The following is a 27,432-nucleotide window of genomic DNA, read 5'->3' as shown; positions in this document are numbered from 1 at the left end:
AGATCCAGTCTGGATAGAGAGACAGGTTTAATAACCCTGACAACTATAGATCCAGTCTGGCTAGAGAGGCAGGTTTAATAACCCTGACAGCTATAGATCCAGTCTGGATAGAGAGACAGGTTTAATAACCCTGACAGCTATAGATCCAGTCTGGATAGAGAGACAGGTTTAATAACCCTGGCAGCTATAGATCCAGTCTGGATAGAGAGACAGGTTTAATAACCCTGACAACTATAGATCCAGTCTGGATAGAGAGACAGGTTTAATAACCCTGACAACTATAGATCCAGTCTGGATAGAGAGACAGGTTTAATAACCCTGACAACTATAGATCCAGTCTGGATAGAGAGACAGGTTTAATAACCCTGACAGCTATAGATCCAGTCTGGATAGAGAGACAGGTTTAATAACCCTGACAACTATAGATCCAGTCTGGATAGAGAGACAGGTTTAATAACCCTGACAACTATAGATCCAGTCTGGATAGAGACAGACAGGTTTAATAACCCTGACAGCTATAGATCCAGTCTGGATAGAGAGACAGGTTTAATAACCCTGCCAGCTATAGATCCAGTCTGGATAGAGAGAGAGGATTAATAACACTGACAGCTATAGATCCAGTCTGGATAGAGAGAGACAGGTTTAATAACCCTGACAGCTATATATCCAGTCTGGATAGAGACAGGTTTAATAACCCTGACAGCTATAGATCCAGTCTGGATAGAGAGAGACAGGTTTAATAACCCTGACAGCTATATATCCAGTCTGGATAGAGACAGGTTTAATAACCCTGACAACTATAGATCCAGTCTGGATAGAGAGAGACAGGTTTAATAACCCTGACAGCTATAGATCCAGTCTGGATAGAGACAGGTTTAATAACCCTGACAACTATAGATCCAGTCTGGATAGAGAGAGACAGGTTTAATAACCCTGACAGCTATAGATCCAGTCTGGATAGAGACAGGTTTAATAACCCTGACAACTATAGATCCAGTCTGGATAGAGAGAGATAGGTTTAATAACCCTGACAGCTATAGATCCAGTCTGGATAGAGACAGGTTTAATAACCCTGACAACTATAGATCCAGTCTGGATAGAGAGAGACAGGTTTAATAACCCTGACAGCTATAGATCCAGTCTGGATAGAGACAGGTTTAATAACCCTGACAACTATAGATCCAGTCTGGATAGAGACAGACAGGTTAAATAACCCTGACAGCTATAGATCCAGTCTGGATAGAGAGACAGGTTTAATAACCCTGACAGCTATAGATCCAGTCTGGATAGAGAGACAGGTTTAATAACCCTGACAGCTATAGATCCAGTCTGGATAGAGAGACAGGTTTAATAACCCTGACACCTATAGATCCAGTCTGGATAGAGAGACAGGTTTAATAACCCTGACAGCTATAGATCCAGTCTGGATAGAGAGACAGGTTTAATAACCCTGACAACTATAGATCCAGTCTGGATAGAGAGACAGGTTTAATAACCCTGACAACTATAGATACAGTCTGGATAGAGACAGACAGGTTTAATAACACTGACACCTATAGATCCAGTCTGGATAGAGAGACAGGTTTAATAACCCTGCCAGCTATAGATCCAGTCTGGATAGAGACAGGTTTAATAACCCTGACAGCTATAGATCCAGTCTGGATAGAGACAGGTTTAATAACCCTGACAACTATAGATCCAGTCTGGATAGAGACAGACAGGTTAAATAACCCTGACAGCTATAGATCCGGTCTGGATAGAGAGACAGGTTTAATAACCCTGACAGCTATAGATCCAGTCTGGATAGAGACAGGTTTAATAACCCTGACAGCTATAGATCCAGTCTGGATAGAGAGACAGGTTTAATAACCCTGACAACTATAGATCCAGTCTGGATAGAGAGACAGGTTTAATAACCCTGACAACTATTGATCCAGTCTGGCTAGAGAGGCAGGTTTAATAACCCTGACAGCTATAGATCCAGTTTGGATAGAGACAGGTTTAATAACCCTGACAACTATAGATCCAGTCTGGATAGAGAGAGACAGGTTTAATAACCCTGACAGCTATAGATCCAGTCTGGATAGAGACAGGTTTAATAACCCTGACAACTATAGATCCAGTCTGGATAGAGAGAGACAGGTTTAATAACCCTGACAGCTATAGATCCAGTCTGGATAGAGACAGGTTTAATAACCCTGACAACTATAGATCCAGTCTGGATAGAGAGAGACAGGTTTAATAACCCTGACAGCTATAGATCCAGTCTGGATAGAGACAGGTTTAATAACCCTGACAACTATAGATCCAGTCTGGATAGAGAGAGACAGGTTTAATAACCCTGACAGCTATAGATCCAGTCTGGATAGAGACAGGTTTAATAACCCTGACAACTATAGATCCAGTCTGGATAGAGACAGACAGGTTAAATAACCCTGACAGCTATAGATCCAGTCTGGATAGAGAGACAGGTTTAATAACCCTGACAGCTATAGATCCAGTCTGGATAGAGAGACAGGTTTAATAACCCTGCCAGCTATAGATCCAGTCTGGATAGAGACAGGTTTAATAACCCTGACAGCTATAGATCCAGTCTGGATAGAGACAGGTTTAATAACCCTGACAACTATAGATCCAGTCTGGATAGAGACAGACAGGTTAAATAACCCTGACAGCTATAGATCCGGTCTGGATAGAGAGACAGGTTTAATAACCCTGACAGCTATAGATCCAGTCTGGATAGAGACAGGTTTAATAACCCTGACAGCTATAGATCCAGTCTGGATAGAGAGACAGGTTTAATAACCCTGACAACTATAGATCCAGTCTGGATAGAGAGACAGGTTTAATAACCCTGACAACTATTGATCCAGTCTGGCTAGAGAGGCAGGTTTAATAACCCTGACAGCTATAGATCCAGTCTGGATAGAGAGACAGGTTTAATAACCCTGACAACTATAGATCCAGTCTGGATAGAGCGACAGGTTTAATAACCCTGACAGCTATAGATCCAGTCTGGATAGAGACAGGTTTAATAACCCTGACAGCTATAGATCCAGTCTGGATAGAGAGACAGGTTTAATAACCCTGACAGCTATAGATCCAGTCTGGATAGAGAGACAGGTTTAATAACCCTGGCAGCTATAGATCCAGTCTGGATAGAGACAGGTTTAATAACCCTGACAACTATAGATCCAGTCTGGATAGAGAGACAGGTTTAATAACCCTGACACCTATAGATCCAGTCTGGATAGAGAGACAGGTTTAATAACCCTGACAGCTATAGATCCAGTCTGGATAGAGACAGGTTTAATAACCCTGACAGCTATAGATCCAGTCTGGATAGAGAGACAGGTTTAATAACCCTGACAGCTATAGATCCAGTCTGGATAGAGAGACAGGTTTAATAACCCTGACAGCTATAGATCCAGTCTGGATAGAGAGACAGGTTTAATAACCCTGACAACTATAGATCCAGTCTGGATAGAGAGACAGGTTTAATAACCCTGACAACTATAGATCCAGTCTGGATAGAGAGACAGGTTTAATAACCCTGACAGCTATAGATCCAGTCTGGATAGAGAGACAGGTTTAATAACCCTGACAGCTATAGATCCAGTCTGGATAGAGAGACAGGTTTAATAACCCTGACAGCTATAGATCCAGTCTGGATAGAGAGACAGGTTTAATAACCCTGACAGCTATAGATCCAGTCTGGATAGAGAGACAGGTTTAATAACCCTGACAGCTATAGATCCAGTCTGGATAGAGAGACAGGTTTAATAACCCTGACAGCTATAGATCCAGTCTGGATAGAGAGACAGGTTTAATAACCCTGACAGCTATAGATCCAGTCTGGATAGAGACAGGTTTAATAACCCTGACAGCTATAGATCCAGTCTGGATAGAGAGACAGGTTTAATAACCCTGACAGCTATAGATCCAGTCTGGATAGAGAGACAGGTTTAATAACCCTGGCAGCTATAGATCCAGTCTGGATAGAGACAGGTTTAATAACCCTGACAACTATAGATCCAGTCTGGATAGAGAGACAGGTTTAATAACCCTGACAGCTATAGATCCAGTCTGGATAGAGAGGCAGGTTTAATAACCCTGACAGCTATAGATCCAGTCTGTATAGAGAGACAGGTTTAATAACCCTGACAGCTATAGATCCAGTCTGGATAGAGACAGGTTTAATAACCCTGACAGCTATAGATCCAGTCTGGATAGAGACAGGTTTAATAACCCTGACAGTTATAGATCCAGTCTGGATAGAGAGACAGGTTTAATAACCCTGACAGCTATAGATCCAGTCTGGATAGAGAGGCAGGTTTAATAACCCTGACACCTATAGATCCAGTCTGGATAGAGAGACAGGTTTAATAACCCTGACAACTATAGATCCAGTCTGGATAGAGACAGACAGGTTTAATAACCCTGACAGCTATAGATCCAGTCTGGATAGAGACAGACAGGTTTAATAACCCTGACAGCTATAGATCCAGTCTGGATAGAGAGACAGGTTTAATAACCCTGACAGCTATAGATCCAGTCTGGATAGAGAGACAGGTTTAATAACCCTGACAGCTATAGATCCAGTCTGGATAGAGACAGACAGGTTTAATAACCCTGACAGCTATAGATCCAGTCTGGATAGAGACAGACAGGTTTAATAACCCTGACAACTATAGATCCAGTCTGGATAGAGAGACAGGGTTTATAACCCTGACAGCTATAGATCCAGTCTGGATAGAGAGCCAGGTTTAATAACCCTGACAGCTATAGATCCAGTCTGGATAGAGAGACAGGATTAATAACACTGACAGCTATAGATCCAGTCTGGATAGAGAGACAGGTTTAATAACCCTGACAGCTATAGATCCAGTCTGGATAGAGAGAGACAGGTTTAATAACCCTGACAACTATAGATCCAGTCTGGATAAAGAGAGACAGGTTTAATAACCCTGACAGCTATATATCCAGTCTGGATAGAGACAGGTTTAATAACCCCGACAACTATAGATCCAGTCTGGATAGAGAGAGACAGGTTTAATAACCCTGACAGCTATAGATCCAGTCTGGATAGAGACAGGTTTAATAACCCTGACAACTATAGATCCAGTCTGGATAGAGACAGACAGGTTAAATAACCCTGACAGCTATAGATCCAGTCTGGATAGAGAGACAGGTTTAATAACCCTGACAGCTATAGATCCAGTCTGGATAGAGAGACAGGTTTAATAACCCTGACAGCTATAGATCCAGTCTGGATAGAGAGACAGGTTTAATAACCCTGACACCTATAGATCCAGTCTGGATAGAGAGACAGGTTTAATAACCCTGACAGCTATAGATCCAGTCTGGATAGAGAGACAGGTTTAATAACCCTGACAACTATAGATCCAGTCTGGATAGAGAGACAGGTTTAATAACCCTGACAACTATAGATCCAGTCTGGATAGAGACAGACAGGTTTAATAACCCTGCCAGCTATAGATCCAGTCTGGATAGAGACAGGTTTAATAACCCTGACAGCTATAGATCCAGTCTGGATAGAGAGACAGGTTTAATAACCCTGACAACTATAGATCCAGTCTGGCTAGAGAGGCAGGTTTAATAACCCTGACAGCTATAGATCCAGTCTGGATAGAGAGACAGGTTTAATAACCCTGACAGCTATAGATCCAGTCTGGATAGAGAGACAGGTTTAATAACCCTGGCAGCTATAGATCCAGTCTGGATAGAGAGACAGGTTTAATAACCCTGACAACTATAGATCCAGTCTGGATAGAGAGACAGGTTTAATAACCCTGACAACTATAGATCCAGTCTGGATAGAGAGACAGGTTTAATAACCCTGACAACTATAGATCCAGTCTGGATAGAGAGACAGGTTTAATAACCCTGACAGCTATAGATCCAGTCTGGATAGAGAGACAGGTTTAATAACCCTGACAACTATAGATCCAGTCTGGATAGAGAGACAGGTTTAATAACCCTGACAACTATAGATCCAGTCTGGATAGAGACAGACAAGTTTAATAACCCTGACAGCTATAGATCCAGTCTGGATAGAGAGACAGGTTTAATAACCCTGCCAGCTATAGATCCAGTCTGGATAGAGAGAGAGGATTAATAACACTGACAGCTATAGATCCAGTCTGGATAGAGAGACAGGTTTAATAACCCTGACAGCTATAGATCCAGTCTGGATAGAGAGACAGGTTTAATAACCCTGACAACTATAGATCCAGTCTGGATAGAGAGAGACAGGTTTAATAACCCTGACAGCTATATATCCAGTCTGGATAGAGACAGGTTTAATAACCCTGACAACTATAGATCCAGTCTGGATAGAGAGAGACAGGTTTAATAACCCTGACAGCTATAGATCCAGTCTGGATAGAGACAGGTTTAATAACCCTGACAACTATAGATCCAGTCTGGATAGAGAGAGACAGGTTTAATAACCCTGACAGCTATAGATCCAGTCTGGATAGAGACAGGTTTAATAACCCTGACAACTATAGATCCAGTCTGGATAGAGAGAGACAGGTTTAATAACCCTGACAGCTATAGATCCAGTCTGGATAGAGACAGGTTTAATAACCCTGACAGTTATAGATCCAGTCTGGATAGAGAGACAGGTTTAATAACCCTGACAGCTATAGATCCAGTCTGGATAGAGAGGCAGGTTTAATAACCCTGACACCTATAGATCCAGTCTGGATAGAGAGACAGGTTTAATAACCCTGACAACTATAGATCCAGTCTGGATAGAGACAGACAGGTTTAATAACCCTGACAGCTATAGATCCAGTCTGGATAGAGACAGACAGGTTTAATAACCCTGACAGCTATAGATCCAGTCTGGATAGAGAGACAGGTTTAATAACCCTGACAGCTATAGATCCAGTCTGGATAGAGAGACAGGTTTAATAACCCTGACAGCTATAGATCCAGTCTGGATAGAGACAGACAGGTTTAATAACCCTGACAGCTATAGATCCAGTCTGGATAGAGACAGACAGGTTTAATAACCCTGACAACTATAGATCCAGTCTGGATAGAGAGACAGGGTTTATAACCCTGACAGCTATAGATCCAGTCTGGATAGAGAGCCAGGTTTAATAACCCTGACAGCTATAGATCCAGTCTGGATAGAGAGACAGGATTAATAACACTGACAGCTATAGATCCAGTCTGGATAGAGAGACAGGTTTAATAACCCTGACAGCTATAGATCCAGTCTGGATAGAGAGAGACAGGTTTAATAACCCTGACAACTATAGATCCAGTCTGGATAAAGAGAGACAGGTTTAATAACCCTGACAGCTATATATCCAGTCTGGATAGAGACAGGTTTAATAACCCCGACAACTATAGATCCAGTCTGGATAGAGAGAGACAGGTTTAATAACCCTGACAGCTATAGATCCAGTCTGGATAGAGACAGGTTTAATAACCCTGACAACTATAGATCCAGTCTGGATAGAGACAGACAGGTTAAATAACCCTGACAGCTATAGATCCAGTCTGGATAGAGAGACAGGTTTAATAACCCTGACAGCTATAGATCCAGTCTGGATAGAGAGACAGGTTTAATAACCCTGACAGCTATAGATCCAGTCTGGATAGAGAGACAGGTTTAATAACCCTGACACCTATAGATCCAGTCTGGATAGAGAGACAGGTTTAATAACCCTGACAGCTATAGATCCAGTCTGGATAGAGAGACAGGTTTAATAACCCTGACAACTATAGATCCAGTCTGGATAGAGAGACAGGTTTAATAACCCTGACAACTATAGATCCAGTCTGGATAGAGACAGACAGGTTTAATAACCCTGCCAGCTATAGATCCAGTCTGGATAGAGACAGGTTTAATAACCCTGACAGCTATAGATCCAGTCTGGATAGAGAGACAGGTTTAATAACCCTGACAACTATAGATCCAGTCTGGCTAGAGAGGCAGGTTTAATAACCCTGACAGCTATAGATCCAGTCTGGATAGAGAGACAGGTTTAATAACCCTGACAGCTATAGATCCAGTCTGGATAGAGAGACAGGTTTAATAACCCTGGCAGCTATAGATCCAGTCTGGATAGAGAGACAGGTTTAATAACCCTGACAACTATAGATCCAGTCTGGATAGAGAGACAGGTTTAATAACCCTGACAACTATAGATCCAGTCTGGATAGAGAGACAGGTTTAATAACCCTGACAACTATAGATCCAGTCTGGATAGAGAGACAGGTTTAATAACCCTGACAGCTATAGATCCAGTCTGGATAGAGAGACAGGTTTAATAACCCTGACAACTATAGATCCAGTCTGGATAGAGAGACAGGTTTAATAACCCTGACAACTATAGATCCAGTCTGGATAGAGACAGACAAGTTTAATAACCCTGACAGCTATAGATCCAGTCTGGATAGAGAGACAGGTTTAATAACCCTGCCAGCTATAGATCCAGTCTGGATAGAGAGAGAGGATTAATAACACTGACAGCTATAGATCCAGTCTGGATAGAGAGACAGGTTTAATAACCCTGACAGCTATAGATCCAGTCTGGATAGAGAGACAGGTTTAATAACCCTGACAACTATAGATCCAGTCTGGATAGAGAGAGACAGGTTTAATAACCCTGACAGCTATATATCCAGTCTGGATAGAGACAGGTTTAATAACCCTGACAACTATAGATCCAGTCTGGATAGAGAGAGACAGGTTTAATAACCCTGACAGCTATAGATCCAGTCTGGATAGAGACAGGTTTAATAACCCTGACAACTATAGATCCAGTCTGGATAGAGAGAGACAGGTTTAATAACCCTGACAGCTATAGATCCAGTCTGGATAGAGACAGGTTTAATAACCCTGACAACTATAGATCCAGTCTGGATAGAGAGAGACAGGTTTAATAACCCTGACAGCTATAGATCCAGTCTGGATAGAGACAGGTTTAATAACCCTGACAACTATAGATCCAGTCTGGATAGAGAGAGACAGGTTTAATAACCCTGACAGCTATAGATCCAGTCTGGATAGAGACAGGTTTAATAACCCTGACAACTATAGATCCAGTCTGGATAGAGACAGACAGGTTAAATAACCCTGACAGCTATAGATCCAGTCTGGATAGAGAGACAGGTTTAATAACCCTGACAGCTATAGATCCAGTCTGGATAGAGAGACAGGTTTAATAACTCTGACAGCTATAGATCCAGTCTGGATAGAGAGACAGGTTTAATAACCCTGACACCTATAGATCCAGTCTGGATAGAGAGACAGGTTTAATAACCCTGACAGCTATAGATCCAGTCTGGATAGAGAGACAGGTTTAATAACCCTGACAACTATAGATCCAGTCTGGATAGAGAGACAGGTTTAATAACCCTGACAACTATAGATCCAGTCTGGATAGAGACAGACAGGTTTAATAACCCTGACAGCTATAGATCCAGTCTGGATAGAGAGACAGGTTTAATAACCCTGCCAGCTATAGATCCAGTCTGGATAGAGACAGGTTTAATAACCCTGACAGCTATAGATCCAGTCTGGATAGAGACAGGTTTAATAACCCTGACAACTATAGATCCAGTCTGGATAGAGACAGACAGGTTAAATAACCCTGACAGCTATAGATCCGGTCTGGATAGAGAGACAGGTTTAATAACCCTGACAGCTATAGATCCAGTCTGGATAGAGACAGGTTTAATAACCCTGACAGCTATAGATCCAGTCTGGATAGAGAGACAGGTTTAATAACCCTGACAACTATAGATCCAGTCTGGATAGAGAGACAGGTTTAATAACCCTGACAACTATTGATCCAGTCTGGCTAGAGAGGCAGGTTTAATAACCCTGACAGCTATAGATCCAGTCTGGATAGAGACAGGTTTAATAACCCTGACAACTATAGATCCAGTCTGGATAGAGAGAGACAGGTTTAATAACCCTGACAGCTATAGATCCAGTCTGGATAGAGACAGGTTTAATAACCCTGACAACTATAGATCCAGTCTGGATAGAGAGAGACAGGTTTAATAACCCTGACAGCTATAGATCCAGTCTGGATAGAGACAGGTTTAATAACCCTGACAACTATAGATCCAGTCTGGATAGAGAGAGACAGGTTTAATAACCCTGACAGCTATAGATCCAGTCTGGATAGAGACAGGTTTAATAACCCTGACAACTATAGATCCAGTCTGGATAGAGAGAGACAGGTTTAATAACCCTGACAGCTATAGATCCAGTCTGGATAGAGACAGGTTTAATAACCCTGACAACTATAGATCCAGTCTGGATAGAGACAGACAGGTTAAATAACCCTGACAGCTATAGATCCAGTCTGGATAGAGAGACAGGTTTAATAACCCTGACAGCTATAGATCCAGTCTGGATAGAGAGACAGGTTTAATAACCCTGACAGCTATAGATCCAGTCTGGATAGAGAGACAGGTTTAATAACCCTGACACCTATAGATCCAGTCTGGATAGAGAGACAGGTTTAATAACCCTGACAGCTATAGATCCAGTCTGGATAGAGAGACAGGTTTAATAACCCTGACAACTATAGATCCAGTCTGGATAGAGAGACAGGTTTAATAACCCTGACAACTATAGATCCAGTCTGGATAGAGACAGACAGGTTTAATAACCCTGACAGCTATAGATCCAGTCTGGATAGAGAGACAGGTTTAATAACCCTGCCAGCTATAGATCCAGTCTGGATAGAGACAGGTTTAATAACCCTGACAGCTATAGATCCAGTCTGGATAGAGACAGGTTTAATAACCCTGACAACTATAGATCCAGTCTGGATAGAGACAGACAGGTTAAATAACCCTGACAGCTATAGATCCGGTCTGGATAGAGAGACAGGTTTAATAACCCTGACAGCTATAGATCCAGTCTGGATAGAGACAGGTTTAATAACCCTGACAGCTATAGATCCAGTCTGGATAGAGAGACAGGTTTAATAACCCTGACAACTATAGATCCAGTCTGGATAGAGAGACAGGTTTAATAACCCTGACAACTATTGATCCAGTCTGGCTAGAGAGGCAGGTTTAATAACCCTGACAGCTATAGATCCAGTCTGGATAGAGAGACAGGTTTAATAACCCTGACAACTATAGATCCAGTCTGGATAGAGAGACAGGTTTAATAACCCTGACAGCTATAGATCCAGTCTGGATAGAGAGACAGGTTTAATAACCCTGACAGCTATAGATCCAGTCTGGATAGAGAGACAGGTTTAATAACCCTGACAGCTATAGATCCAGTCTGGATAGAGAGACAGGTTTAATAACCCTGACAGCTATAGATCCAGTCTGGATAGAGAGACAGGTTTAATAACCCTGACAGCTATAGATCCAGTCTGGATAGAGAGACAGGTTTAATAACCCTGACAGCTATAGATCCAGTCTGGATAGAGAGACAGGTTTAATAACCCTGACAGCTATAGATCCAGTCTGGATAGAGACAGGTTTAATAACCCTGACAGCTATAGATCCAGTCTGGATAGAGAGACAGGTTTAATAACCCTGACAGCTATAGATCCAGTCTGGATAGAGAGACAGGTTTAATAACCCTGGCAGCTATAGATCCAGTCTGGATAGAGACAGGTTTAATAACCCTGACAACTATAGATCCAGTCTGGATAGAGAGACAGGTTTAATAACCCTGACAGCTATAGATCCAGTCTGGATAGAGAGGCAGGTTTAATAACCCTGACAGCTATAGATCCAGTCTGTATAGAGAGACAGGTTTAATAACCCTGACAGCTATAGATCCAGTCTGGATAGAGACAGGTTTAATAACCCTGACAGCTATAGATCCAGTCTGGATAGAGACAGGTTTAATAACCCTGACAGTTATAGATCCAGTCTGGATAGAGAGACAGGTTTAATAACCCTGACAGCTATAGATCCAGTCTGGATAGAGAGGCAGGTTTAATAACCCTGACACCTATAGATCCAGTCTGGATAGAGAGACAGGTTTAATAACCCTGACAACTATAGATCCAGTCTGGATAGAGACAGACAGGTTTAATAACCCTGACAGCTATAGATCCAGTCTGGATAGAGACAGACAGGTTTAATAACCCTGACAGCTATAGATCCAGTCTGGATAGAGAGACAGGTTTAATAACCCTGACAGCTATAGATCCAGTCTGGATAGAGAGACAGGTTTAATAACCCTGACAGCTATAGATCCAGTCTGGATAGAGACAGACAGGTTTAATAACCCTGACAGCTATAGATCCAGTCTGGATAGAGACATACAGGTTTAATAACCCTGACAACTATAGATCCAGTCTGGATAGAGAGACAGGGTTTATAACCCTGACAGCTATAGATCCAGTCTGGATAGAGAGCCAGGTTTAATAACCCTGACAGCTATAGATCCAGTCTGGATAGAGAGACAGGATTAATAACACTGACAGCTATAGATCCAGTCTGGATAGAGAGACAGGTTTAATAACCCTGACAGCTATAGATCCAGTCTGGATAGAGAGAGACAGGTTTAATAACCCTGACAACTATAGATCCAGTCTGGATAAAGAGAGACAGGTTTAATAACCCTGACAGCTATATATCCAGTCTGGATAGAGACAGGTTTAATAACCCCGACAACTATAGATCCAGTCTGGATAGAGAGAGACAGGTTTAATAACCCTGACAGCTATAGATCCAGTCTGGATAGAGACAGGTTTAATAACCCTGACAACTATAGATCCAGTCTGGATAGAGACAGACAGGTTAAATAACCCTGACAGCTATAGATCCAGTCTGGATAGAGAGACAGGTTTAATAACCCTGACAGCTATAGATCCAGTCTGGATAGAGAGACAGGTTTAATAACCCTGACAGCTATAGATCCAGTCTGGATAGAGAGACAGGTTTAATAACCCTGACACCTATAGATCCAGTCTGGATAGAGAGACAGGTTTAATAACCCTGACAGCTATAGATCCAGTCTGGATAGAGAGACAGGTTTAATAACCCTGACAACTATAGATCCAGTCTGGATAGAGAGACAGGTTTAATAACCCTGACAACTATAGATCCAGTCTGGATAGAGACAGACAGGTTTAATAACCCTGCCAGCTATAGATCCAGTCTGGATAGAGACAGGTTTAATAACCCTGACAGCTATAGATCCAGTCTGGATAGAGAGACAGGTTTAATAACCCTGACAACTATAGATCCAGTCTGGCTAGAGAGGCAGGTTTAATAACCCTGACAGCTATAGATCCAGTCTGGATAGAGAGACAGGTTTAATAACCCTGACAGCTATAGATCCAGTCTGGATAGAGAGACAGGTTTAATAACCCTGGCAGCTATAGATCCAGTCTGGATAGAGAGACAGGTTTAATAACCCTGACAACTATAGATCCAGTCTGGATAGAGAGACAGGTTTAATAACCCTGACAACTATAGATCCAGTCTGGATAGAGAGACAGGTTTAATAACCCTGACAACTATAGATCCAGTCTGGATAGAGAGACAGGTTTAATAACCCTGACAGCTATAGATCCAGTCTGGATAGAGAGACAGGTTTAATAACCCTGACAACTATAGATCCAGTCTGGATAGAGAGACAGGTTTAATAACCCTGACAACTATAGATCCAGTCTGGATAGAGACAGACAAGTTTAATAACCCTGACAGCTATAGATCCAGTCTGGATAGAGAGACAGGTTTAATAACCCTGCCAGCTATAGATCCAGTCTGGATAGAGAGAGAGGATTAATAACACTGACAGCTATAGATCCAGTCTGGATAGAGAGACAGGTTTAATAACCCTGACAGCTATAGATCCAGTCTGGATAGAGAGACAGGTTTAATAACCCTGACAACTATAGATCCAGTCTGGATAGAGAGAGACAGGTTTAATAACCCTGACAGCTATATATCCAGTCTGGATAGAGACAGGTTTAATAACCCTGACAACTATAGATCCAGTCTGGATAGAGAGAGACAGGTTTAATAACCCTGACAGCTATAGATCCAGTCTGGATAGAGACAGGTTTAATAACCCTGACAACTATAGATCCAGTCTGGATAGAGAGAGACAGGTTTAATAACCCTGACAGCTATAGATCCAGTCTGGATAGAGACAGGTTTAATAACCCTGACAACTATAGATCCAGTCTGGATAGAGAGAGACAGGTTTAATAACCCTGACAGCTATAGATCCAGTCTGGATAGAGACAGGTTTAATAACCCTGACAACTATAGATCCAGTCTGGATAGAGAGAGACAGGTTTAATAACCCTGACAGCTATAGATCCAGTCTGGATAGAGACAGGTTTAATAACCCTGACAGCTATAGATCCAGTCTGGATAGAGAGACAGGTTTAATAACTCTGACAGCTATAGATCCAGTCTGGATAGAGAGACAGGTTTAATAACCCTGACACCTATAGATCCAGTCTGGATAGAGAGACAGGTTTAATAACCCTGACAGCTATAGATCCAGTCTGGATAGAGAGACAGGTTTAATAACCCTGACAACTATAGATCCAGTCTGGATAGAGAGACAGGTTTAATAACCCTGACAACTATAGATCCAGTCTGGATAGAGACAGACAGGTTTAATAACCCTGACAGCTATAGATCCAGTCTGGATAGAGAGACAGGTTTAATAACCCTGCCAGCTATAGATCCAGTCTGGATAGAGACAGGTTTAATAACCCTGACAGCTATAGATCCAGTCTGGATAGAGACAGGTTTAATAACCCTGACAACTATAGATCCAGTCTGGATAGAGACAGACAGGTTAAATAACCCTGACAGCTATAGATCCGGTCTGGATAGAGAGACAGGTTTAATAACCCTGACAGCTATAGATCCAGTCTGGATAGAGACAGGTTTAATAACCCTGACAGCTATAGATCCAGTCTGGATAGAGAGACAGGTTTAATAACCCTGACAACTATAGATCCAGTCTGGATAGAGAGACAGGTTTAATAACCCTGACAACTATTGATCCAGTCTGGCTAGAGAGGCAGGTTTAATAACCCTGACAGCTATAGATCCAGTCTGGATAGAGACAGGTTTAATAACCCTGACAACTATAGATCCAGTCTGGATAGAGAGAGACAGGTTTAATAACCCTGACAGCTATAGATCCAGTCTGGATAGAGACAGGTTTAATAACCCTGACAACTATAGATCCAGTCTGGATAGAGAGAGACAGGTTTAATAACCCTGACAGCTATAGATCCAGTCTGGATAGAGACAGGTTTAATAACCCTGACAACTATAGATCCAGTCTGGATAGAGAGAGACAGGTTTAATAACCCTGACAGCTATAGATCCAGTCTGGATAGAGACAGGTTTAATAACCCTGACAACTATAGATCCAGTCTGGATAGAGAGAGACAGGTTTAATAACCCTGACAGCTATAGATCCAGTCTGGATAGAGACAGGTTTAATAACCCTGACAACTATAGATCCAGTCTGGATAGAGACAGACAGGTTAAATAACCCTGACAGCTATAGATCCAGTCTGGATAGAGAGACAGGTTTAATAACCCTGACAGCTATAGATCCAGTCTGGATAGAGAGACAGGTTTAATAACCCTGACAGCTATAGATCCAGTCTGGATAGAGAGACAGGTTTAATAACCCTGACACCTATAGATCCAGTCTGGATAGAGAGACAGGTTTAATAACCCTGACAGCTATAGATCCAGTCTGGATAGAGAGACAGGTTTAATAACCCTGACAACTATAGATCCAGTCTGGATAGAGAGACAGGTTTAATAACCCTGACAACTATAGATCCAGTCTGGATAGAGACAGACAGGTTTAATAACCCTGACAGCTATAGATCCAGTCTGGATAGAGAGACAGGTTTAATAACCCTGCCAGCTATAGATCCAGTCTGGATAGAGACAGGTTTAATAACCCTGACAGCTATAGATCCAGTCTGGATAGAGACAGGTTTAATAACCCTGACAACTATAGATCCAGTCTGGATAGAGACAGACAGGTTAAATAACCCTGACAGCTATAGATCCGGTCTGGATAGAGAGACAGGTTTAATAACCCTGACAGCTATAGATCCAGTCTGGATAGAGACAGGTTTAATAACCCTGACAGCTATAGATCCAGTCTGGATAGAGAGACAGGTTTAATAACCCTGACAACTATAGATCCAGTCTGGATAGAGAGACAGGTTTAATAACCCTGACAACTATTGATCCAGTCTGGCTAGAGAGGCAGGTTTAATAACCCTGACAGCTATAGATCCAGTCTGGATAGAGAGACAGGTTTAATAACCCTGACAACTATAGATCCAGTCTGGATAGAGCGACAGGTTTAATAACCCTGACAGCTATAGATCCAGTCTGGATAGAGACAGGTTTAATAACCCTGACAGCTATAGATCCAGTCTGGATAGAGAGACAGGTTTAATAACCCTGACAGCTATAGATCCAGTCTGGATAGAGAGACAGGTTTAATAACCCTGGCAGCTATAGATCCAGTCTGGATAGAGACAGGTTTAATAACCCTGACAACTATAGATCCAGTCTGGATAGAGAGACAGGTTTAATAACCCTGACACCTATAGATCCAGTCTGGATAGAGAGACAGGTTTAATAACCCTGACAGCTATAGATCCAGTCTGGATAGAGACAGGTTTAATAACCCTGACAGCTATAGATCCAGTCTGGATAGAGAGACAGGTTTAATAACCCTGACAGCTATAGATCCAGTCTGGATAGAGAGACAGGTTTAATAACCCTGACAGCTATAGATCCAGTCTGGATAGAGAGACAGGTTTAATAACCCTGACAACTATAGATCCAGTCTGGATAGAGAGACAGGTTTAATAACCCTGACAGCTATAGATCCAGTCTGGATAGAGAGACAGGTTTAATAACCCTGACAGCTATAGATCCAGTCTGGATAGAGAGACAGGTTTAATAACCCTGACAGCTATAGATCCAGTCTGGATAGAGAGACAGGTTTAATAACCCTGACAGCTATAGATCCAGTCTGGATAGAGAGACAGGTTTAATAACCCTGACAGCTATAGATCCAGTCTGGATAGAGAGACAGGTTTAATAACCCTGACAGCTATAGATCCAGTCTGGATAGAGAGACAGGTTTAATAACCCTGACAGCTATAGATCCAGTCTGGATAGAGACAGGTTTAATAACCCTGACAGCTATAGATCCAGTCTGGATAGAGAGACAGGTTTAATAACCCTGACAGCTATAGATCCAGTCTGGATAGAGAGACAGGTTTAATAACCCTGGCAGCTATAGATCCAGTCTGGATAGAGACAGGTTTAATAACCCTGACAACTATAGATCCAGTCTGGATAGAGAGACAGGTTTAATAACCCTGACACCTATAGATCCAGTCTGGATAGAGAGACAGGTTTAATAACCCTGACACCTATAGATCCAGTCTGGATAGAGACAGGTTTAATAACCCTGACAGCTATAGATCCAGTCTGGATAGAGAGACAGGTTTAATAACCCTGACAGCTATAGATCCAGTCTGGATAGAGAGACAGGTTTAATAACCCTGACAGCTATAGATCCAGTCTGGATAGAGAGGCAGGTTTAATAACCCTGACAACTATAGATCCAGTCTGGATAGAGAGACAGGTTTAATAACCCTGACAGCTATAGATCCAGTCTGGATAGAGAGACAGGTTTAATAACCCTGACAGCTATAGATCCAGTCTGGATAGAGAGACAGGTTTAATAACCCTGACAGCTATAGATCCAGTCTGGATAGAGAGACAGGTTTAATAACCCTGACAGCTATAGATCCAGTCTGGATAGAGAGACAGGTTTAATAACCCTGACAGCTATAGATCCAGTCTGGATAGAGAGACAGGTTTAATAACCCTGACAGCTATAGATCCAGTCTGGATAGAGAGACAGGTTTAATAACCCTGACAACTATAGATCCAGTCTGGATAGAGACAGGTTTAATAGCCCTGACAGCTATAGATCCAGTCTGGATAGAGAGACAGGTTTAATAACCCTGACAACTATAGATCCAGTCTGGATAGAGAGACAGGTTTAATAACCCTGACAACTATAGATCCAGTCTGGATAGAGACAGGTTTAATAACCCTGACAACTATAGATCCAGTCTGGATAGAGACAGGTTTAATAACCCTGACAACTATAGATCCAGTCTGGATAGAGAGACAGGTTTAATAACCCTGACAACTATAGATCCAGTCTGGATAGAGAGACAGGTTTAATAACCCTGACAACTATAGATCCAGTCTGGATAGAGAGACAGGTTTAATAACCCTAAAAACTATAGATCCAGTCTGGATAGAGAGACAGGTTTAATAACCCTGGCAGCTATAGATCCAGTCTGGATAGAGAGACAGGTTTAATAACCCTGACAGCTATAGATCCAGTCTGGATAGAGACAGGTTTAATAACCCTGACAGCTATAGATCCAGTCTGGATAGAGACAGGTTTAATAACCCTGGCAGCTATAGATCCAGTCTGGATAGAGACAGGTTTAATAACCCTGACAGCTATAGATCCAGTCTGGATAGAGACAGGTTTAATAACCCTGACAGCTATAGATCCAGTCTGGATAGAGACAGGTTTAATAACCCTGACAGCTATAGATCCAGTCTGGATAGAGACAGGTTTAATAACCCTGACAGCTATAGATCCAGTCTGGATAGAGACAGGTTTAATAACCCTGACAGCTATAGATCCAGTCTGGATAGAGAGACAGGTTTAATAACCCTGACAACTATAGATCCAGTCTGGATAGAGACAGGTTTAATAACCCTGACAACTATAGATCCAGTCTGGATAGAGAGACAGGTTTAATAACCCTGACAGCTATAGATCCAGTCTGGATAGAGACAGGTTTAATAACCCTGACAGCTATAGATCCAGTCTGGATAGAGAGACAGGTTTAATAACCCTGACAGCTATAGATCCAGTCTGGATAGAGAGACAGGTTTAATAACCCTGACAGCTATAGATCCAGTCTGGATTGAGAGACAGGTTTAATAACCCTGACACCTATAGATCCAGTCTGGATAGAGAGACAGGTTTAATAACCCTGACAGCTATAGATCCAGTCTGGATAGAGAGACAGGTTTAATAACCCTGACAGCTATAGATCCAGTCTGGATAGAGAGACAGGTTTAATAACCCTGACAACTATAGATCCAGTCTAGATAGAGACAGACAGGTGAGAGTGAAGTAATACATTGTGTAATACAGCGAGAGGACTTCTGTTGCAGAATGGGTAGAACGGGTGTACCGCAGAGATACATACCTTGAAGATTTTAAAGTTGTTTTGAGGTTCCTCTATCAAGTGCTTGATGGCTAAGGACATTCTCTGTTTGTTCCTAAAGCAGAGATAGATTCAGGCTGAGTATATACATGGCTCTTTAGTCACGTGCTGTGGAATCATATACAAAACTAGAGCACCGAGGTCTGAACATGGTCAGGTCGATGGTTGTAGATATACCACGAGACGGTGACAATCACAGCAGCAGGATGTGTGACCTGTTGCCACGAGAAAAGTGCAACCAGTGAAGAACAAACACCATTTTAAATACAACCCATATTTATTTTATTTTCCCTTTTGTACTTTAACTATTTGCACATCGTTACAACACCAATATATAGACATATGATGTGAAAGGTCTTTAATTATTTTGGAACTTTTGTGAGTGTCATTTTTTTATTGTTAATGATCCATTTCACTTGCTTTGGAAATGTAAACATATGTTTCCCATGCCAATAAAGCCCCTTGAATTGATCACTGGGGCAGGTGAAGTGTACCGTTCCTTACCCTGAGAACAGGTCCAAGGGACAGTAGCGGCTCAGCCGTTTCCACTTTCCATGGGCCAACTGTTGAGTTAGAGAGTAGAGCACAAGAGTCACTGTCTCCACCGGGTGCAGTTCTCCAGTCTCACCACCAGGGGGCAGACACCGATCATAACACTCAACTTTCACAATAACAAAATTCCTGGCTCCTAGTAGATGTCCTAAACCCCTGTCTATTCTCTGGTGCCTGGCTCCTAGTAGATGTGTCCTAAACCCCTGTCTATTCTCTGGTGCCTGGCTCCTAGTAGATGTGTCCTAAACCCCTGTCTATTCTCTGGTGCCTGGCTCCTAGTAGATGTGTCCTAAACCCCTGTCTATTCTCTGGTGCCTGGCTCCTAGTAGATGTGTCCTAAACCCCTGTCTATTCTCTGGTGCCTGGCACCTAGTAGATGTGTCCTAAACCCCTGTCTATTCTCTGGTGCCTGGCACCTAGTAGATGTGTCCTAAACCCCTGTCTATTCTCTGGTGCCTGGCACCTAGTAGATGTGTCCTAAACCCCTGTCTATTCTCTGGTGCCTGGCTCCTAGTAGATGTGTCCTAAACCCCTGTCTATTCTCTGGTGCCTGGCACCTAGTAGATGTGTCCTAAACCCCTGTCTATTCTCTGGTGCCTGGCTCCTAGTAGATGTGTCCTAAACCCCTGTCTATTCTCTGGTGCCTGGCTCCTAGTAGATGTGTCCTAAACCCCTGTCTATTCTCTGGTGCCTGGCTCCTAGTAGATGTGTCCTAAACCCCTGTCTATCTCTGGTGCCTGGCACCTAGTAGATGTGTCCTAAACCCCTGTCTATTCTCTGGTGCCTGGCTCCTAGTAGATGTGTCCTAAACCCCTGTCTATTCTCTGGTGCCTGGCTCCTAGTATATGTGTCCTAAACCCCTGTATATTCTCTGGTGCCTGGCCCCTAGTAGATGTGTCCTAAACCCCTGTCTATTCTCTGGTGCCTGGCTCCTAGTAGATGTGTCCTAAACCCCTGTCTATTCGCTGGTGCCTGGCTCCTAGTAGATGTGTCCCAAACCCTGTCTATTCTCTGGTGCCTGGCACCTAGTAGATGTCCTAAACCCCTGTCTATTCTCTGGTGCCTGGCTCCTAGTAGATGTGTCCTAAACCCCTGTCTATTCTCTGGTGCCTGGCACCTAGTAGATGTGTCCTAAACCCCTGTATATTCTCTGGTGCCTGGCACCTAGTAGATGTCCTAAACCCCTGTCTATTCTCTGGTGCCTGGCACCTAGTAGATGTGTCCTAAACCCCTGTCTATTCTCTGGTGCCTGGCACCTAGTAGATGTGTCCTAAACCCCTGTATATTCTCTGGTGCCTGGCACCTAGTAGATGTGTCCTAAACCCCTGTCTATTCTCTGGTGCCTGGCACCTAGTAGATGTGTCCTAAACCCCTGTATATTCTCTGGTGCCTGGCACCTAGTAGATGTGTCCTAAACCCCTGTCTATTCTCTGGTGCCTGGCACCTAGTAGATGTGTCCTAAACCCCTGTCTATTCTCTGGTGCCTGGCACCTAGTAGATGTGTCCTAAACCGCTGTCTATTCTCTGGTATAGTCAAAAAGGACCAGTCAAATGAAGCGGATGTTGTGCTCTGTTCTATTTGTTTAGGTAATGTACACGTCATTTCTCATTGAAGAAACCCTCAAGGTCATCTAACCAATGTAGTATAACAGGTTTACCTCCGGTATCATTCCCAAAACAATATGAACTCACCTTAAAATGTTGATGCATACAGAAGCGGCACACCTTGTTTTTGATGTCCTTCGTAACGTGTCTAGAGGATGGCAGAAACCCACATTTGGGCTGTAAAACACAAGACCAGAAGTGAGTCACTGTGGCTCCGAGTTGATTAACTGATTACAACGAAACAGCTTTTTATTTCAAGCTAAAAAAACACACTTATCCCTTCATCCCTTGACTTGTAAAACCCATGACTTCTGACTCATCCTTCCATTAATCCTGTATTCAGTAACCCAGGTCCTAACCTTTTTCTTATAAAATAGGAGTATCATCACATGTCTTTTCACAGTCTGTGTATATTTAAATACTCTGTCAAGTTTATATAATCTGTTTATTTAATCATTGTTTAACCAGGAATGTAAATTGGTTTTCAAAACCAGTTCTACTGTGTTCTTCACTGAGCAATAACTTCCTACTCTTCTACACCTATACCTCCATCCTTAAATTTATAAAAAAAGGGGAGATGACTGAGGCTGTCCCAAACGGTCGGTCTCTCTCCCTCTCAAAAGTTTGGGGTTACTTAGAAATGTCCTTGTGTTTGAAAGAAAAAACACTTTTTTTTTGGTCCATTAAAATAACGTCAAATTGATCATAAATACAGTGTAGACATTGTTAATGTTGTAAATGACTATTGTAGCAGGAAAAGGCAGATTTTTAATGGAATATCTACATAGGCGAACAGAGGCCCATTATCAGCAACCATCACTCCTGTGTTCCAATGGCACGTTGTGTTAGCTAATCCAAGTTTATCATTTTAAAAGGCTAATTGATCATTAGAAAACCCTTTAGCAATTATGTTAGCACAGCTGAAAACTGTTGTCTTGATTAAAGAAGCAATAAGCCTTTTAAAATGATAAACTTGGATTAGCTAACACAACGTGCCATTGGAACACAGGAGTGATGGTTTCTGATAATGGGCCTCTGTACGCCTATGTAGATATTCCATTAAAAATCAGCCGTTTCCAGCTACAATAGTCATTTACAACATTATCAATGTCTACACTGTATTTCTGATTAATTTGATGTTATTTTAATGGACAAAAAAAAATGCTTTTTTTTCTTCTTCAAAAACAAGGACATTTCTAAGTGACCCCAAACTTTTGAACGGTAGTGTGTGTGCTACTTTTTACCAGGGCCCATAGACTGTACCTTAATCTCTATAGAGAGAGGACTGAGACTGTACCTTAATCTCTATAGAGAGAGGACTGAGACTGTACCTTAATCTCTATAGAGAGAGGACTGAGACTGTACCTTAATCTCTATAGAGAGAGGACTGAGACTGTACCTTAATCTCTATAGAGAGAGGACTGAGACTGTACCTTAATCTCTATACAGAGAGGAGGTCTGTGTTCTCTGCTGCAGCAGCAGGAGAGCTGGGTGAGGTTCGGCAGACACAAGGCACATCCACTAAATGTATCCATCACTTTGTCACAGCGAGACTCTGCCATGACATGGAACACACAGACAGATGGGTTGTTATAACACATTAACGACAACTTAAGTCACAGACATTTGGTGCCCGTTTTCCCAGACACATTAAGCCTAGTTCTGAACTAAAACAGAGAATCTCCTTTGACACTGATTTTTAATCCCTGACTAGGATCACCTGTGTCTGGGAACTGGGCCTTGATGTGTAGGTTTTAACTGTAGGTATAAAGAAGGCAATCCTCATAATGATTCAATAAATCCAAAGCACTTAAGAGTTCCACTTAGGTTCTCACCAGACACTCAGACTGTAGATTCCATTACCTATAGATAGCATTCTGTCACCACTAACTTCACACACATGACAAGTCCCCCTCCCCCAACGGAAAGTCCACACGCACAAGTCCAAACACACACACGCACAAGTCCGTACACACACACGCACACGTCCGTACACACACACGTCCGTACACGCACACGCACACGTCCGTACATGCACAGGTCCGCACAGACACAGGTCCACACAGACACGCCCCACAGCTTAGTCTGCTGATATATTCCACAACAACACAAGGAAATGTGATGTGTCATATTTCATGACAACCTGAAGATGCCAAACCCTGACAACTAAAAGACAACACGTACCTGGCCTTTCCTGCTGAACCTTCAATGACAGCTGTCGGACAAAGTCCAGCGGGAGCTTCACAGCCTCCTACACAAACAATAATGTATTGATTGAAATGTATCTATAGCATATACTATCACACAAAAATGTATTGATTGAAATGTATCACACAATAATGTATTGATTGAAATGTATCACACAATAATGTATAGATTGAAATGTACCTATAGCATATACTATCACACAATAATGTATAGATTGAAATGTACCTATAGCATATACTATCACACAATAATGTATAGATTGAAATGTATCTATAGCATATACTATCACACAATAATGTATTGATTGAAATGTACCTATAGCATATACTATCACACAATAATGTATAGATTGAAATGTACCTATAGCATATAATATCACACAATAATGTATAGATTGAAATGTACCTATAGCATATACTATCACACAATAATGTATAGATTGAAATGTACCTATAGCATATACTATCACACAATAATGTATAGATTGAAATGTACCTATAGCATATACTATCACACAATAATGTATAGATTGAAATGTACCTATAGCATATACTATCACACAATAATGTATTGATTGAAATGTACCTATAGCATATACTATCACACAATAATGTATTGATTGAAATGTATCTATAGCATATACTATCACACAATAATGTATTGATTGAAATGTACCTATAGCATATACTATCACACAATAATGTATAGATTGAAATGTACCTATAGCATATAATATCACACAATAATGTATAGATTGAAATGTACCTATAGCATATACTATCACACAATAATGTATAGATTGAAATGTACCTATAGCATATACTATCACACAATAATGTATAGATTGAAATGTACCTATAGCATATACTATCACACAATAATGTATAGATTGAAATGTACCTATAGCATATACTATCACACAATAATGTATTGATTGAAATGTACCTATAGCATATACTATCACACAATAATGTATTGATTGAAATGTATCTATAGCATATACTATCACACAATAATGTATTGATTGAAATGTGTGATAGTATATGCTATAGATACATTTCAATCAATACATTATTGTGTGATAGTATATGCTATAGATACATTTCAATCAATAAATTATTGTGTATCTATAGCATATACTATCACACAATAATGTATTGATTAAAATGTACCTATAGCATATACTATCACACAATAATGTAATGATTTAAATGCATCTATAGCATATATCAGCTGTATCAGGGAACAGAACTAAACATGACCTTTCAACTGCATTTGATAACATGTGGCAAAGAACTGTCTTTTAACCAAACAGTTCAATCTCATAACATATTGGGGAAAAGGCACCATGCAATCTACAACAATATGGTTAGCACAGAAGAAGTATATATATATATATCTTACTCCGTTGTGGACATACTTCTCCCCCAGTAGTGGCTTCATGACATTTTGACTATAGTCAACTATGTTCTGTATGTGGCGGAAAGCTTGTTCTGTTGTCTGGAAGAGAAGAAACAGATCGTCAAGAGAAATTAGGTTTTCCGTGACAATCCTGGAGTTTTTCAGAGCGCTGTGTAAATGCAATGCTTGTGTTTGTGCCTTCACTTGCTTGGTTGACACAAGCGGTCAATGAAAGCCATTTAACCCTAAACTGGACCTTTTGAGGGCCTTACACAAGTAACGTACAGATCTGGGATCAGCTAACCCCTCCCACAATCCTAACCTTTAGTGGGGAGAAAAAATACGAAACTGACCAAAGATGAGAATATGGTGGCAACGTCACCTTACTCCGCCTTGCCTGGCTCCCACAAATGTTGATTTCCAAAACCGAAATGTCCCCCCCACAAATTCCTTTTAAATTATCACATGAAACCCAACCAATACAGGGAGTTGGATTGAGTTGTTGATTAACCATAATAAGACACTAAACGGTTCACAGAATAAACCAATCTGACAGGTTATGGTTGTAATTGTTATGAAAAAAAGAAGTCAACTGATGGGACACAGAAAATATTTTCTAACCTTATGCGAGTTTTCGGCATCTTCTGTAGAATACTTCAGGAGCCGAAGGACTCTGGCGTGCTGGATAGGAGGAGTGTTGAAAAATATCAGCATTGGAAATCATTTTAAAAAGAAGGTACCTAAATATAAATAAGTTGGAGTGAGAGTCATTTGCTGTAACCCATGTGATAACTCAGCAAGGTTAAAGTTAGCTAGCTAGCTTGCTACCGTAAATACATTACTAGATTGATTTCCAAGGCACTAAATGTGGCTAACGTTAGCTACGACGCTAGCTTGATGTTTGGTAGCTAGCAGCTGTTGTGGGAAAAAATACCACGATAATCAGATGACTCCTAGGCAAACAATCTAGTGACAAGTAAAATAAACAATATTCTACTTTCCACTGTTCCGCTTTTACAGATCTGGACTGCGCCAGACAACCTGACCAGCTAGCTAATATATTAGCTAGTTAGTAGCATACGCTAACTACCAAGATTTTAGCTACTGACCTAACATTAGCTAGCTCACCTGGACATTAGAAACCACTAGGCTTTTGTTGCCCTCTCCGTGGTATTTCCATTCGTTCTCGTCCATTTTGTCCAGTTCCATAACAGAACTGTACGTCGTAGGCAACTTAATCTATATAGCCTATTAACTCCAGCAACGTTGCCAGGCCAACACACAAGTTCTGAAGCTAAAACAATAATTTTAAGCTACTGACACCAAAGGACTATTACTTTCTGGAGGATGTCCCGCCCACTCTCATCATATTGGCCAGATGTTTTTAGATGCAATTTTCATTGGATACTTCAGCCAGACGTAACGGAACTCGCTTGAGGATATTTTCGGCAGCCAATCCAAAGAGGATGGAAAACTGTTGCCAATCGCACGTGTTATTCTAATGACAGTGCCCCAAGAGAATGTGTCTGCGATCTAAAATACGATACATGACTAAAAGTATGTGGACAACTATGTGGACAACTGCAAGTCGAAAATCTCATTCCAAAAATCATGGGCGTTAATATGGAGTTGTCCCCCCTTTGCTGCTATAACAGCCTCCACACTTCTGTGAAGGCTTTCCACTAGACGTTAAAACATTGCTGCGACCACAAGAGCATTAGTGAGGTCGGGTACTGATGTTATGCGATTAGGCCCGGCAGTCGGCATTACAATTAATCCCAAAGGTGTTCAATGGAGTTGTGGTCAGGGCTTGGTGCAGACTAGTCAAGTTCTTCCACACCGATCGCGACAAACCATTGGACATCGCTTTGTGTACGGGGGCATTGTGCTGAAATAGGAAAGGCCCTTCCCCAAACGGTTTCCACACAATTGGAAGCTGTGACGACCCTCCCAATCCGTCTGCCGAATTCTTACTCTTTGCTCTTGTTTTCCTCAATAGGATGTCGGTGGGCGGAGCCCGGAGTGTCGTCAGCAAAATGGGACACACCTAGGCTTGTTTGTTTTGGCACCTCTCAACACCCCTCATTATCACCACCTATGCACGCAAACACTCACTCACACAAATCAAATCAAATTTTATTTGTCACATATACATGGTTAGCAGATGTTAATGCGGGTGTAGCGAAATGCTTGTGCTTCTAGTTCCGACAATGCAGTAATAACCAACAAGTAATCTAACCTAACAATTCCACAACTACTACCTTATACACACAAGTGTAAAGGGATAAAGAATATGTACATAAAGATATATGAATGAGTGATGGTACAGAACGGC

At 41.6% G+C, this 27,432-nt stretch overlaps 1 protein-coding gene across 1 annotated transcript in view; it reads right to left on the bottom strand.

Moving 5' to 3' along the window:
* ippk (inositol 1,3,4,5,6-pentakisphosphate 2-kinase) overlaps positions 1–26,507 on the bottom strand; it is a 49,284-nt gene extending 22,777 nt beyond the window's left edge. The window contains exons 1-8 of the mRNA XM_055869942.1: positions 26,226–26,507; positions 25,719–25,778; positions 25,101–25,196; positions 23,673–23,739; positions 22,922–23,043; positions 21,576–21,665; positions 19,836–19,894; positions 19,314–19,386 (exon numbers count right to left, since the gene is read on the bottom strand). Of these exons, the coding sequence (XP_055725917.1) occupies positions 19,314–19,386; positions 19,836–19,894; positions 21,576–21,665; positions 22,922–23,043; positions 23,673–23,739; positions 25,101–25,196; positions 25,719–25,778; positions 26,226–26,306 (648 nt within the window). The 5' untranslated portion in view covers positions 26,307–26,507. The remainder of the gene's footprint in view (positions 1–19,313; positions 19,387–19,835; positions 19,895–21,575; positions 21,666–22,921; positions 23,044–23,672; positions 23,740–25,100; positions 25,197–25,718; positions 25,779–26,225) is intronic.
* Positions 26,508–27,432: the final 925 nt, after the last annotated feature.

Source organism: Salvelinus fontinalis, chromosome 18 (genome assembly GCF_029448725.1).
Source record: "Salvelinus fontinalis isolate EN_2023a chromosome 18, ASM2944872v1, whole genome shotgun sequence".
Lineage (NCBI taxonomy): Eukaryota > Metazoa > Chordata > Actinopteri > Salmoniformes > Salmonidae > Salvelinus > Salvelinus fontinalis.
The sequence above is the reverse complement of the archived record's forward strand: the minus strand, read 5'-3'. Positions and strand labels throughout refer to the sequence as shown.